This window comes from Salvelinus namaycush, chromosome 22 (genome assembly GCF_016432855.1).
Source record: "Salvelinus namaycush isolate Seneca chromosome 22, SaNama_1.0, whole genome shotgun sequence".
NCBI classification, from domain to species: Eukaryota; Metazoa; Chordata; class Actinopteri; order Salmoniformes; family Salmonidae; genus Salvelinus; species Salvelinus namaycush.
In genome coordinates, this window is record NC_052328.1 from 15080705 (window position 1) to 15094878 (window position 14174).

The 14174-nt window shown below is 43.6% G+C and overlaps 1 protein-coding gene across 1 annotated transcript in view; it reads right to left on the bottom strand.

The window, feature by feature from the left end:
- The window catches only part of LOC120017405 (LIM domain-binding protein 3-like), a 55652-nt gene that overhangs the window by 15463 nt on the left and 26015 nt on the right, over window positions 1-14174 (bottom strand). Inside the window, exons 3-5 of the mRNA XM_038960154.1 lie at window positions 9597-9672; window positions 8739-8998; window positions 5494-5688 (exon numbers count right to left, since the gene is read on the bottom strand). Of these exons, the coding sequence (XP_038816082.1) occupies window positions 5494-5688; window positions 8739-8998; window positions 9597-9672 (531 nt within the window). The remainder of the gene's footprint in view (window positions 1-5493; window positions 5689-8738; window positions 8999-9596; window positions 9673-14174) is intronic.

A 14174-nucleotide genomic window follows, 5' to 3' on the forward strand; every position in this document is an offset into this window, starting at 1 on the left:
GCAAAGCACTATGGCTACATAACGGACCCTGTGGCATCTTTTCTCTACAGCATATTTCAGAAATCTAATTTCATACAATAAAAACACACATACTGTACCTCTAGCAGGAGGAAAGAGCTCAGAACATTCAGTTTAGTGTCATTATTAACTAGTATAGTTCCTGGTATATGGCATAGCTAGTGCTGGTCAGTTGCACATTACTGATTGGGAGGTTCAGAGTATTGAGGCCAGCACTTAATGTGTTCATCCTCCGTTAATTTCCTTTTTATATCCATATAAATCATGCAGTTCTTTTGTAATACAAGAGATTACTGACCTGTGATAACGTCGCAGCTGACAATGAAACCTATTTTACAGAGAACCTTGAAACATAAATAATCCCTGTGTAGCCAGCAGGGCAGTGGACTCCGTCTAAGAAACGGTTTGCTATACCAAGACAAAAATATAAATTTTTAAAAAATGCCAAAAGAACAAAATTATGATTCTGTGACCTGTTGAGCAATATCGGTTTGCAACACACTCTGTTTTTCTAAAAACAAAATTTTTGTTTGCCATGAAAACGTCTAATCCATGGCTGTTTTCCATGCATTTCAATCACAATACAATTTCAGCACAATTTTCCAACGGAATGAAAAATTGTTTGTTAGTAATCAGTCATTGATAAAGACCCACAATCCCTGAATATCAAAACACCATACTTATAGTGATGTCCTCGACAAACAGCTGCTCTGCAATCGACTCCCATCAAACTATGACGTCATCATTGCATTACGGTGCAGAGGCAACATCCGGCAATTCTAGACATCATTCCATCAACCCACAAACTACGCCAATTGGTGGCATGTAGAAAATTGCCATGGGTAACAAAATCTCCATTCAGAGTGAGGATGTAGTGGGTTAGCAGTGAGGGGAACGGACGTAAGGAGGGAGGAGACAGCACACAGGCTGTGCTTCGTAGGTTGTCACAGAGCGGTCTACTTACGCCAAGGGGGAGCCGGCTGGGACTTCCTCTCTGTTCGGCAGGGAAGGGGTGGGGCGGGGCGAGGTGGGGCAATGGATGGATGGATGGAGAGGGGTGGGGGGGAAGCAGCATGGCATGGTGGGTGGGATGGATGGACAGTGCGGTGATTGGGTTTGTTGAGGAGGAACCGAGGAAGTGAAAGAGGGAGGATTAGATATGGGCCCCGTAGCGGAAGGCATAGAGTGAGACCCTCAGCTTTCGTTAAACTGACCAAGAGAAATTTCCCTTTTCTCCACATATGAACAAAACAATTTGTCTGGTTATCAATTTCTAAAGAAAGTTCTCTGTTTACATGAAGCATGTGTGTCTATATATTTACATACATTGATACAAATCAAGAGTTTACAGTCCCTTTCATTAAACTATAGATTTTGTACTGGGATGTCTGTACTGGGATCTTCAGGTATTTGAAAGGCAATTATGAGTGTGGGTGAGGGTGAGGGTATGTAAAAGGGTGGCAGGTAGCCTAGCGGTTAAGAGGGTTGGGCCAGTAACCTAAATGCCGCTGATTCGAATCCCAGAGCAGACTTGGTGAAAAATATGCAGATGTGCCCTTGAGCAAGGCACTTAATCCTAGTTGCTCTGGATAAGAGCGTCTGCTAAATCACTAAAATGCAAAAAGATCAGCGAAGGCTTGGTGACTAATGGTGATTGGGTGGCTTTATGCTTGAAGGTGAGCAGCATGAAGACATTCATAGAATGGATGGAATCTAACAAATACACTTGAATATTGCAACAGGTGACCTGCATTTGTAACAAGGAATATAGATTGGTTAGCTGATAACTTCACGAAAACTATGTGCGCACTTTCATGGGGCAGAAGTCAGCATATTGTTGTGATTCTGGATGGCCAGATAGCTACCCATAATGACAAGAAACTGCAATGTGGGGAATCGTAAGTGGCTCGTTTCAACTTGATCTTGATACCATGTCTTGTTTTGAGGTGTTGACTGATTTCATGCCAATGCTAATATTGCAAAAAAATAAAAAAATATATATTATTATTATTTATTTTTTATTTTTTATTTTTTTAAATCGGTAGCTAGCTAACCAACAACTGTAACAATGAATTTGAGAGACAACAAATGCTCATTGCGCAAATGTACAGTACCAGTCAAAAGTTTGGAGACACCTACTCATTCAAGTATTTTTCTTTATTTGTACTATTTTCTACATGGTAGAAGACATCAAAACTATGAAATAACACATATAGAATCATGTAGTAACCAAAAAATTGTTAAACAAATCAAAATAGATTTTATATTTGAGATTCTTCAAATAGCAACCCTTTGCCTTGATGACAGCTTTGCACACTCTTGGCATTATCTCAACCAGCTTCATGAGGTAGTCACCTGGAATGCATTAACAGGTTTACCTTGTTAAAAGTTAATTTGTGGAATTTCGTTCCTTCTTAATGTGTTTGAGCCAATCAGTTGTGTTGTGACAAGGTAGGGGTGGTTTACAGAAGACAGCCCTATTTGGTAAAAGACCAAGTCCATATTATGGCAAGAACAGCTCAAATAAGGAAAGAGAAATGACAGTCCATCATTATTTTAAGACATGAAGGTCAATCAATGTGGAAAACTTCAAGAACCTTGAAGTTTTCAAGTGCAGTCGCAAAAACCATCAAGCGCTATGGCTCTCAAGAGGACCGCCACAGGAAAGGAAGACCCAGAGTTAATTCTGCTGTGTCTTTGTGAGACGCAGAGTAAGCGAACGGATTATCTCCGCATGTGTGGTTCCTACCGTGAAGCATGAAGGAGGAGGTGTGATGGTGCTTTGCTGGTGACACTCTGATTTATTTAGAATTCAAGGCACACTTACCCAGCATGGCTACCAAAGGATTCTGCAGTGATACACCATCCTATCTGGTTTGCACTTAGTAGGACTATCATTTGTTTTTCAACAGGACAATGACCCAACACACCTCCAGGCTGTGTAAGGGCTATTTGACCAAGAAGGAGAGTGATGGAGTGCCGCATCAGATGACCTGGCCTCCACAATCACCCGACCTCAACCCATTTTAGATGGTTTGGGATGAGTTGGACCACAGAGTGAAGGAAAAGCAGCCAACAAGGGCTCAGCATATGTGGGAACTCCTTCAATACTGTTGAAAAGCATTCCTCATGAAGCTGGTTGAGAGAATGCCAAGAGTGTGCAAAGCTGTCATCAAGGCAAAGGATGGCTACTTGAAAATATATTTAGATTTGTTTAACACTTTTTTGGTTACTACATGATTCCATGTGTTATTTCATAGTTTTGATCTATTCACTATTATTCTACAATGTAGACAATTGTAAGAATAAATAAAAAACCCTTGAATGAGTAGGTGTGTCTAAACTTTTGACTGGTACTGTATATATTTTTTCAATAAACATAAATATACAGTTGAAGTCAGCAGTTTACATACACCTTAGCCAAATCCATTTAAACTCAGTTTTTCACAATTCCTGACATTTAATCCTAGTAAAAATTCCCTAGGTCAGTTAGGATCACCACTTTATTTTAAGAATGTGAAATGTCAGAATAATAGTAGAAAGAATGATTTATTTCAGCTTTTATTTCTTTCATCACATTCCCAGTGGGTCCGAAGTTAACATACCGAAAACTAATTGAGTGTATCATTGCCTTTAAATTGTTTAACTTAGGCTACCTGAAATGTTTGACCTTCCACAAGCTTCCCACAATAAGTTGGGTGAATTTTGGCCCATTCCTCCTGACAGAGCTGGTGTAACGGAGTCAGGTTTGTAGGCTTCCTTGCTCGCACACGCTTTTTCAGTTCTGCCCACAAATTTTCTATGGGATTGAGGTCAGGGCTTTGTGATGGGCACTCCAATACCTTGACTTTGTTGTCCTTAAGCCATTTTGCCACAACTTTGGAAGTATGCTTGGGGTCATTGTCCATTTGGAAGACCCATTTGCGACCAAGCATTAACTTCCTGACTGATGTCTTGAGATGTTGCTTCAAAATATACACAATTTTCCTTCCTCAAGATGCCATCTATTTTGTGCAGGGCACCAGTCCCTCCTGCAGCAAAGCACCCCCACAACATGATGCTGCCACCCCGTGCTTCACGGTTGGGATGGTGTTCTTCGGCTTGCAAGCCTCCCCCTTTTTCCTCCAAACATAACGATGGTCATTATGGCCAAACAGTTCTATTTTTGTTTCATCAGACCAGAGGACATTTCTCCAAAAAGTACGGTCTTTGTCTCCATGTGCAGTTGCAAACCGTAGTGAGTGGCCTTTCAGGTTATGTCGATATAGGACTCGTTTTACTGTGGATATAGATAATGTTGTACCTGTTTCCTCCAGCATCTTCACAAGGTCCTTTGCTGTTGTTCTGGGATTGATTTGCACTTTTCGCACCAAAGTACGTTAATCTCTAGGAGACAGAATGCGTCTCAGAATCCTTCCTGAGCGGTATGACGGCTGCGTGGTCCCATGGTGTTTATACTTGCGTACTCTTGTTTGTACAGATGAACATGGAACCTTCAGGCGTTTGGAAATTGCTCCCATGGATGAACCAGACTTGTGGAGGTCTACAATTTATTTATTTTTTGATTTTCCCATGATGTCAAGCAAAGAGGCACTGAGTTTGAAGGTAGGCCTTGAAATATATCCACAGGTACATCTCCAATTGACTCAAATGATGTCAATTATCCTATCAGAAGCATAATTTTCTGGAATTTTCCAAGCTGTTTAAAGGCACAGTCAACTCAGTGTATGTAAACTTCTGACCCACTGGAATTGTGATACAGTGAATTATAAGTGAAATAATCTGTCTGTAAACAATTGTTGGAAAAATTACTTGTGTCATGCAAAAAATAGATGTCCTAACCGACTTGCCAAAACTTTGTTAACAAGAAATGTGTGGAGTGGTTGAAAAACGAGTTTTAATGACTCCAACCTAAGTGTTTGTAAACTACCGACTTCAACTGTAGCTTACATGTCAAGAATCTAAGCCAAACCTGTCTGTTTTGCCCCATATTTGCGCACGTGTCGGTTTTGTTGCTAAACAACCAAACCGTCTATGCCTTTGTAAAAAAAAATACAAATCTACATCTGTGCCTTAGAGCACCAAACCAAACCCCTCCAGGCAATACAAATAGTAACACACCACACACACCACCCTTAAACAAACAGATCTCACTGCTACCTACTTGAAACAATCCGAGTTGTATGTTCCTTCTTGACACATAAAAAATACACTTCGGATATACAGTCCTGTAGAAATATTTTAAAGGATGGTAACAATCCTAGATCATCAGGCCCTGAAAAGACATCCTTATGAAGTAAGTCCGCGGCTTTAGCTTCTCCAGCACAGCGTGGCTACACTACACTGCAGTGCTAAGCTAGTTCAGCACAGCCAAGGAGAGGAAAGGAAGAGTACTACTTAGGTCATGCAGGTTGAGGGAAAGGTAGAAAGAGAAGGAACGTGAGGGAAGGAGTGCAGAGGAAGGGAGGGTCTTACCCGGCCTCGTGGCCCTTGGACTGTCCAGCGATGGCGTCCATGATGGCATCCTGGGAGTACATGCTAATGGGGGTGTTGTACTGGGCATGGATTATGGTGGCCTTGCCCCCAGGACCCTTCACCTCGATGGGCTTGTGGGTGGACAGGGCAGAGTCCTTCAGCGCAATGGGGTTGAAGTTGGGCACATACTCGTTGCTGTCGTGGAGCGGTAGAGGGTTGGAGGAAGTTAGCAGGATAGTGATGATTAGGGTGAAGAGGAAAAGAAGTAAAGAGGGAAAAGTGAAAAGTGAAAGAAAGTGAGGGTGGCAGTGGAAGGAGTAATGGTGTGAGATGTGAAGTGAAACAGTGTAATAGCCTGTTAGCAGATCAGTTTGTGCTCTAGCCAACTCCTCTGTTGTGTATAATGCCATGCGGAACATCAACATGTATGGCACACAACAACGGATGGCACAACAAAGGAGTTGGCTAACGCACAAAAGGGGACAATTAAGACTGGGGAAATTCATGCCTTTTCTATGCACTTCTCAGTACTTGGTATACAGCCTTACCTTATTCACCTACGTAACGTGCTCTGCAGGTGTGGCCACGTTGCGCGCTCTGAATTAATTTAATTCAACCTCTGACCCCCCCCCCCCCCCCGTCAAAGTCAGAATACGCGTAGAGAGAAAAGTGCATAAAAAGGGAATTAAGTTCCATTTACTCGTGCTTATCTCAGGTCAGAATTCCCCCCATAGAGATCTGCTACTACAACAGTGTGGGGTTTTGAAGAGAAAGGCGGATAAAGAGCCATCGAGGAGCTGTATGTTACACAGCAAACATGCTCTGTATATCCCCCAGTAGAGCAGGCACAGCACAGCTTACATATCTGCACACACACACTCAGGTTTCCCTCCAGATACAGGTCAGCCCTCCCAGGTATGTGGGAGCCTACAGGCTCACATGATGTTCTACAACTGTCCCACAAGTAAACTGATCAAGATAAAGAGCAAATGGATGTGTTAATATAAACATGCACTGTCATCTAAGTTACAAAAACATAAAGGCTAACTTATTGAACCATTCAAATCCCACAAATAAACACAGTTGATCAACGCCAGCAATGCACAGTTTCAAAATGATCTGCAAATGACAGTTGTTTTCTTTACATCATATTAGCCACCTGTCCAATAAAAGTCAATTACACAAGCAAATACTTCACACGTCCACACTCTCCACCTAAATGCCATATTGTATGTACATGGCTGATGGCTCATGGGAGAATTTAGCATAACGTCAGAAAATGACCTTTATTCTCTCATACAAAATATCCCAAAACCACTATTAATGAACAGGGATCTCGTCTGCGAGGGGTTTTCAAGTTAATGATCACAAGCAAATTTGTTTTATGACAGGTTAAGATTTATTAGATGTTCGCTCCCTTTTCTCTGGGACTTTGACAACCATTACAGACCAAACCAAAACTAGCATTATCATTACCAATCCTAGAACTGCTCATCTGTCTCAAAAGGCATAATCACTACACAACAAGCCAAGACAATCCACATCCACTTCACACCAAAGAGACTGACACAATAACATTAACATGACACACTACACCATGCAGCTGAACCACGGAATCGTTTTGGGGGCGAACGCTGCTACGCCACATGCAGGGTAGGGTACTAACTTGGCAGGAGTGTTGGAAATAACCTGAGGCGGCGGCAGAGGAGAGAGAGAGAGAAAGAGACAGTGATTAACAACGCAATTACACTCCACCACCCGCCTCCGCCGAGGTCGCTTATTTGGCGTGAAAGGCAAGTCGCAAGGTACGTCAGAGATAAGAGAATAGGAAAGGAGAAAAGATAGATAGAAGACGGTGAAGGTGAATACTGAGAATCACACAATGCAACAATGAAAGCCATCAGTGAATATGTTTTGACCTTTGTTGCCATTCATTCTTGATTCTGATCATTACTGAGGCTTGTCCATCACTGACATGCAGCCATGGCATTGCAGGCTCTTAAAATCTATAACATGGAGCTAAAATACTATTTTTACGTCCGAGCAGTGGTATGAAGTGATAAAGAACATGGGAGAGAGAGTGCAACAGACAAGAGAGAGATAACTTTGTACTGTATGTTTTGTAGATGAGGGTAGAAAGCGAGATAAAGAACTAAATAAAGGGAGAGAGGTGACGAGAGAGGGTCAGATGAGACAGAGGCAGATATATTGGGGTTCTGTATGTTTAGAGATGGGAGCAGAGCGGAGCAGAGAGGAACCTGAACCTCAGCCATTCCATGGCCTTTTAAAGAGACGACAAGAACAGGTGCTGGCCCTGAACCATCGTCACGGTGTCTTATAGCACTCCGCAATTATTGTGGGAACCCCATGCCTCAGATGTGTGTGAGGTCTTTTAATTAGGTCACGCGACTGCTTTCTGTTTTAGATAACACTAGGGGAATGCTAGTCCACTGTGTTCATCACAAAGACTGATATAGCAAACACTGCATTTAGCGATTCACCTCTTTTAGCGATTCAACTTTCTCACATTAAAGAAGTTCTGCTATTAGCGCTTAACTGACACATCAGACACATACTAAAATCTCCATTCCACTGTGCAGTCACTTCGTCCATCCTGGCCACGTTTAAAGCAATGGTTAGGTTTAAAGCAATAGTTAGCGCTTCATATACACAAGCACTGGAAGGCTTGCCTGGGACGTCACATGTTCATATTTTGGCAGAGGGGACACCTAATCTCCCGGGGGCTCTTCGTATTACCTGGAGAAGGGCCACAGCCTGAGCTAGGGGCCTTTACAGGGACTGTGCTGCCTGCCCTGCACATTCCCCTCTGGGGGAACCTAAATCACTAGAACCCATTAGGGTCACCAGGCTGTCTAGAGCCCAGCTCGGGATAAGAATACACAGCTAAATCTGAATGTTCTGAGGCTTTCTATCCTTCTGCCCCACGAGGGCCGGTCAGCAGAGCAGCAGGGACTGGGTGGAGTAGGGTGAAGCCCCTTGGAGTAGGGTGAAGTTGGCCATAGACACTGATCTATGGTAAGTTTTGAGGGGGGGGGGGGGGGGTTCTCTCTGAATGTTTAAGGTTAGGCTTTGGAGAGGGCTGGCTAATCCTACACCTGAGCCTATAGGCAACTTCCACCCGGCGCTTCTACCCCACTCCCTCCTCTTCACTATGGGGTTCACCAGGCCTGGCCACCCCTGGCTGGTGCTGCTGTTACTACCGCCTGTTCCACTTGGTTACATACCCCACTGAGAGGCCTGCTGCAGAGCCCTTTCCTCTGTGGCTCTCCTGGAGCTGAGCCATCTCTTGCAGGGTCTCAGCTGAGTACAGCCCAATAGGAGTGTTATACTGTGCCTTCTTTGTGGGGGTCGTCTTGCCCCCAGGGCTTGGAGTTTGCCTCTTGGTGGGCGACCCCGAGTAGGAGTTTTTCTCGCCAGACGCCTCTAGTGACACGGAGGAGGAATTGCAGGCCGAGAGGCCGCCATTTATTTTGGTAGTTTGAGCCTTCGGGAGGGAAGAGACGTGGGCGAGGTGGATAAGGGGGAAGACAGATAGAGGCGTGGTCAGAGAGAACAACGCAAAAGGTACTCTATGAAACTCAAAAATATAGTTATTTGAACTTAAACTTGGAAGGCGGGGTGGGTGCTGCATTGTCCCCAGTATCACCAGTAGAGGGCAGTGAGAGACTTAACATAGACAGTGCATGAGCACACGGCTCCACACAGAGTGTGAAATTCTGAGTGGATCAGCCCAGCACGGCCCAGGGCTGTTCTTACAGACCTCAGAGCTGGATGTGCTGTGCTGACTCTATGGCTCCTTACACCCCTAATGGAGAAACTTTGCATGGCGCCTCCTGGAGCTCCCTACTCTGACGCCTCTGATCTGGAAGGAGGCAGTGGTTTCACTGAAAGTCCTCAAACCACTTCCATCCCATATGAGTGTGACTGAAGAGTGTGTGTGTGTGTGTGTGTGTGTATCTTTTATTTATAAGTGCGGGCAACAAATTCTACAACTAGGGAAGCATGAAAACGTAGCATTCGGTGTGCTGAATACGTTGGGGAGTGAGACTGAACAGAGTGTTGCTGGCTGCGGTCATGCTTACCTTCTGGTGAGGGATCTGTTGCATGGGAGAATCCATTCTTTGGGTGGATGTGGAAAGTGGAAATGGGCGCTTTGACCTGTAGCAAAACAAAAAACAGATACATTCGAAATATTACAGTTATTAGAGTGTGACTTGGAATTCTACTACTTGTATAACAAGTGGCTGTCAGAAAGGTGTTCTGCACTGAAAGCTTTTTCATGGTTTATGAGAGAGATCGAGAGAGGAAAAGTCTACCGGAGAAAGACCAGTGTCCAACAAGCCCATTACTATTTGGACACAAGGAACAAAAAGGTCAAAGGTCACAGAGACAGGCCCACAGAGAGCTAGGCTCAACCTGAAAACTTCACAGACCACTCAGATACAAACGGTGTACCCTCCTTATCATAAGTGGTGGTGAGCCATATCAACAAGGACATAACATAGATTCCAGAGCCAGAATAAAGTAAATTCCATACAATTTTAGATGAGAAAAGGTATATTCTCCAAGCTCAGCAAGTGCAAGAGTCAATCCACCATATTGTTCGCACCGCCAATGTTTACTTGAACCAACAATGAGGTGGAGTCTAAGTCAGAGAATAATGTGAATGTTTACAGAATACTTCAGAGATTGATCCCCCATGTTGTTTGTCTACACTAACCTAAAAGGGTTCTTCGGCTGTCCCCATAGGAGAACCCTTTTTGGTTTCAGGTAGAACCCTTTTGGTTCCAGGTAGAACCATTTTGGGTTCCATGTAGAATCCATTCCAGAGAGAGTACTGTACATGATACTCAAAAGGGTTCTACATTGAACCTAGGTTCAAAATATTTAGGTTAAGACAAGAGGATTCGAATATTCCATAACTCTTTGCAATTCATGGGACCAGCATTGCTAATTAGCAAGAGCGCTAGAAGGATATCAATGGAGTTGGTTCCATGAATTTGTTTATTTTCTAACACTTCCGAATGGAATTACTTCATTGTCTTCCCCTTCCCATCTTCAACCCAACCTTGAACCAAAAATGGTTCGACTTGGAACCAAAAAGGGTTCTCCTATGTGGACAGCCGAAAACCCCTTTTGGAGCGTACCGTACTCGTTGCAGACCCTGACCTAGATCTATAGAGGTGGTATAAGAGTATGCTCAGGCTCATGGGTTCAGAGCGTTCGGTTTTAACACTGTTGGTCAAGTTCAGATACACAAGTGAAATGGAAAGTAAACAGTACGTGGGTACTTTATGTTTTGAGTGAGTCAAGACTTGGGAGTGCTTGCCTTCTGCACTTATCAGGCCCCTAATGCATCTTGAAGGACACATTCATTTATTTTCTTATTGACATTCCAGCACAATGCATACAGATGACACATAACACACAGTGTTATATGACAGTTGAAGACTAGGTTTCATAACTTCAACTAAATTAGTTAAGTGGTGCATATTGTAAGTGTCCAATGTTTTAAGTCTTCATTGTAGACGGCTGTTAAATGTCTGCATTGTGTTCTTCTGCGGCGTACAGTGGTTATCCAAATAGTGGTTATTTATACTGAACAGAAATATAAATACAACATGCAACCCTCATCTATGGATTTCACATGACTGGGAATACAGATATGTATCTGTTGGTCACAGGTAAAATGGGTTTCACAATGGGCCTCAGGATCTCGTCACGGTATTTTTGTGCATTGAAATTGCCATCGATAAAATGCAATTGTGTTCGTTGTCCGTAGCTTATGCCTGCCCATACCATAACCCCACCGCCACCAGGTGTCACTCTGTTCACAACATTGACATCAGCAAACCGCTCACCCACACAACGTCATACACGTGGTCTGCAGCTGTGAGGCCGGTTGGACGTACTGCCAAATCCTCTAAAACGATGTTGGAGGTGGCTTATGGTAGAGAAATGAACATTACATGTTCTGCCAACAGCTCTGGTGGAAATTCCTGCAGTCAGCATGCTAATTGCACGCTTCCTCAAAACTTGAGACATCTGTTGCATTGTGTTATGTGACAAAACTGCACATTTGAGATGTGCCTTATTTTTTTCCACCAGCACAAGGTGCACCTGTGTAGTGATCATGCTGTTTAAATCAGCTTCTTGATATGCCACACCTGTCAGGTGGATGGAATATCTTGGAAAAGGAGAAATGCTCACTAACAGATGTAAACAAATTTGTGCACAATCTTTGAGAAATATGCTTTTTTTGCACATGGAACATTTCTGGGATCTTTTATTTCAGCTCATGAAACATGGGACCAATACCTTACATGTTGCATTTATTTCTGTTCAGTGTATAAAGATAGACATGTCTGGCTTCTAAAGGTAGAATCAGTGGCGCAGCGGTCTAAGGCACAGCATCTCAGTGCTAGAGGCGTCACTATAGACATCCTGGTTCGAATCCAGGCTGTATCACAACCGGACATGATTGGGAGTCTCATAGGGCGGTGCACAATTGGCCTAGCTTTGTCTGGGTTTGGCTGGGGTAGGCCGTCATTGTAAATAAGAATTTGTTCTTAACTGACTTGCGTAGTTAAATAAAGGTTAAATAAAAAAATTATTATAAATATATATATTATATATATATTTATGGACAAACCGAAGTAGCCTTTAACTGTGTTAAATTAAAGTGGCTGGTGAGATATTACATGAATGCTAAATAAGGATTTCTGAGCTGCAGAAAAAAATGACACTGACGTAATCCATTTGCATCGTAGGGCACTGCAGGTAGGCAGAATTCAATGCCGTTTTTTGAAAGAATTCTCTGGCCTTTTGCCCTCTGTCGGCCTGCTACACACTAATACGCTGTTCTTGTGGTGTTGGAAATAAAAGCCCCAATAGCCCATATAGAAATACTGACACATTGTTTATTTGGTTGACGTCGTTACGAGTGACCTTCCTTAAGGCATTACTTCAGTCTCACACACCATCACCTCAACACATGGCAGCACTGAACCGCAAGGCACTGTGGAACAGCAGTGCCCCGCTGACCTGAAGAATGTTAAAGACAGGGGGTTGACCACAGTACGCAAACCGAGCAGAGGGGGTGAAGCGGCTCCTTTTTAAGCTCCCTTTTCTACGACTGACTGAACCGCAGGTAAACCTCTCTTGATTGATTTCGGGAGTAGATTTATTGGAATTGCACACATCAGTATGAGAAGATTAAGGTCGTTTTGAGGAACCCATCATTTGAGGATTAAAGGACTATCTGGTGCAGGTTCCTTCCATATGGTGGTAGACACAGTGAACCTGGCATGCCTCCCCTGTTTTTGCACTGCTCTCACATCTCCACACATTATACAAGCAGAGGTCAGATCCATCCACAACACCCTCCTCTTATCCAAGCGGGATTCTTCTCTGTCTGGTGGTGAGAGTTTGTTTTCAACCCATTTTTTAAAAACAAGCTCTCTCTGACAGTTGTTTTTTTTCGGCAAAAGACTAAACAAGAGGAAAAGGGTTTCTTGGGAAAACAGAGAAGAAAAATTGAGGAAGAGGAGAGACGATGACAAGCTCTGGAAAGGCACGGCAGAGTGCCTCCTTGAATCAATCAACCAGGGGGAGGACAAGCACTTCATCGATCCAGCCTATGCCAGCCTTTCCTCCCCGTTTTACAACAATCCGACGGATGATGAAAAGCAGCCTGCGGAACCACAGGAGATGAGGGGAGGGAGGTTGGGGTGGTTGTGGTGGGTCTCAGCTGTGCAAGCCGGCGTGGGCAGAGTATGGGCGGGTGGGGTTGAAGTTGAGGAGCAGGTGCAAATGTGAGGAGGTTGGAGGGACACCTAGGACCCTACTCACCCGCCCCCCCTGAAATGGAAACAACCTCCTCTTAAAGATGTACTGTACATGTATTCACAGGAGAGATGTACTGTACATGTATTCACAGGAGAGATGTACTGTACATGTATTCACAGGAGAGATGTATTGTACATGTATTCACAGGAGCGATGCAATCAACCCATCAAAACAAGGAATCACCACATTCCTTTGACATTTGTAATGAGACAAACCGAATTGGCGGCGAGTTTAAAACACTGTTACGGAGAGCAGCCCGACTCAGACTCTTGACATCTGCCACAGTACAGAGATGGCTGGGAGTGACTTAAGTAAAATGTCAAGTTCCAAAGCAGAGTGCAGGCCATTTGTGGCTCCTCTGAGTGTCCAAATGGAAAACAAACTATCAGGTACCTCTGGTCTGAGGTGAACAAACACAAATCTCCCAAAATAAAGTAGAGGTAGAGTCAGTGGAGATTCAAAACTGAGACCTAGCATGCTTTAACCCCTGACCTGAGTGAGTTAGTTGTTCAACCAGTTAAAAGACAGTGTAAAAGCAGTACAAACAGCTACCAAAGAGCCACGAGATAGTTAGGCTACGCAAACGTCTCCCTAAGGGTTACAGTCCGGTAAGAGGGAGAGTGTCCAATGTAATACCCATCTGTCATGATAAATACCATAGCCTGTCACTTTGCTAATTGACTTGGAGATGAAACAGAGAAAGTGCCTTGACCTTTTCACTGCCCCCCTCTGACAAAGGACAGGCCAATCGGATTAGGAATAAGAATAACATGTAATTTAATAGGATCTCTAAAGGACAGACACTATCTGGT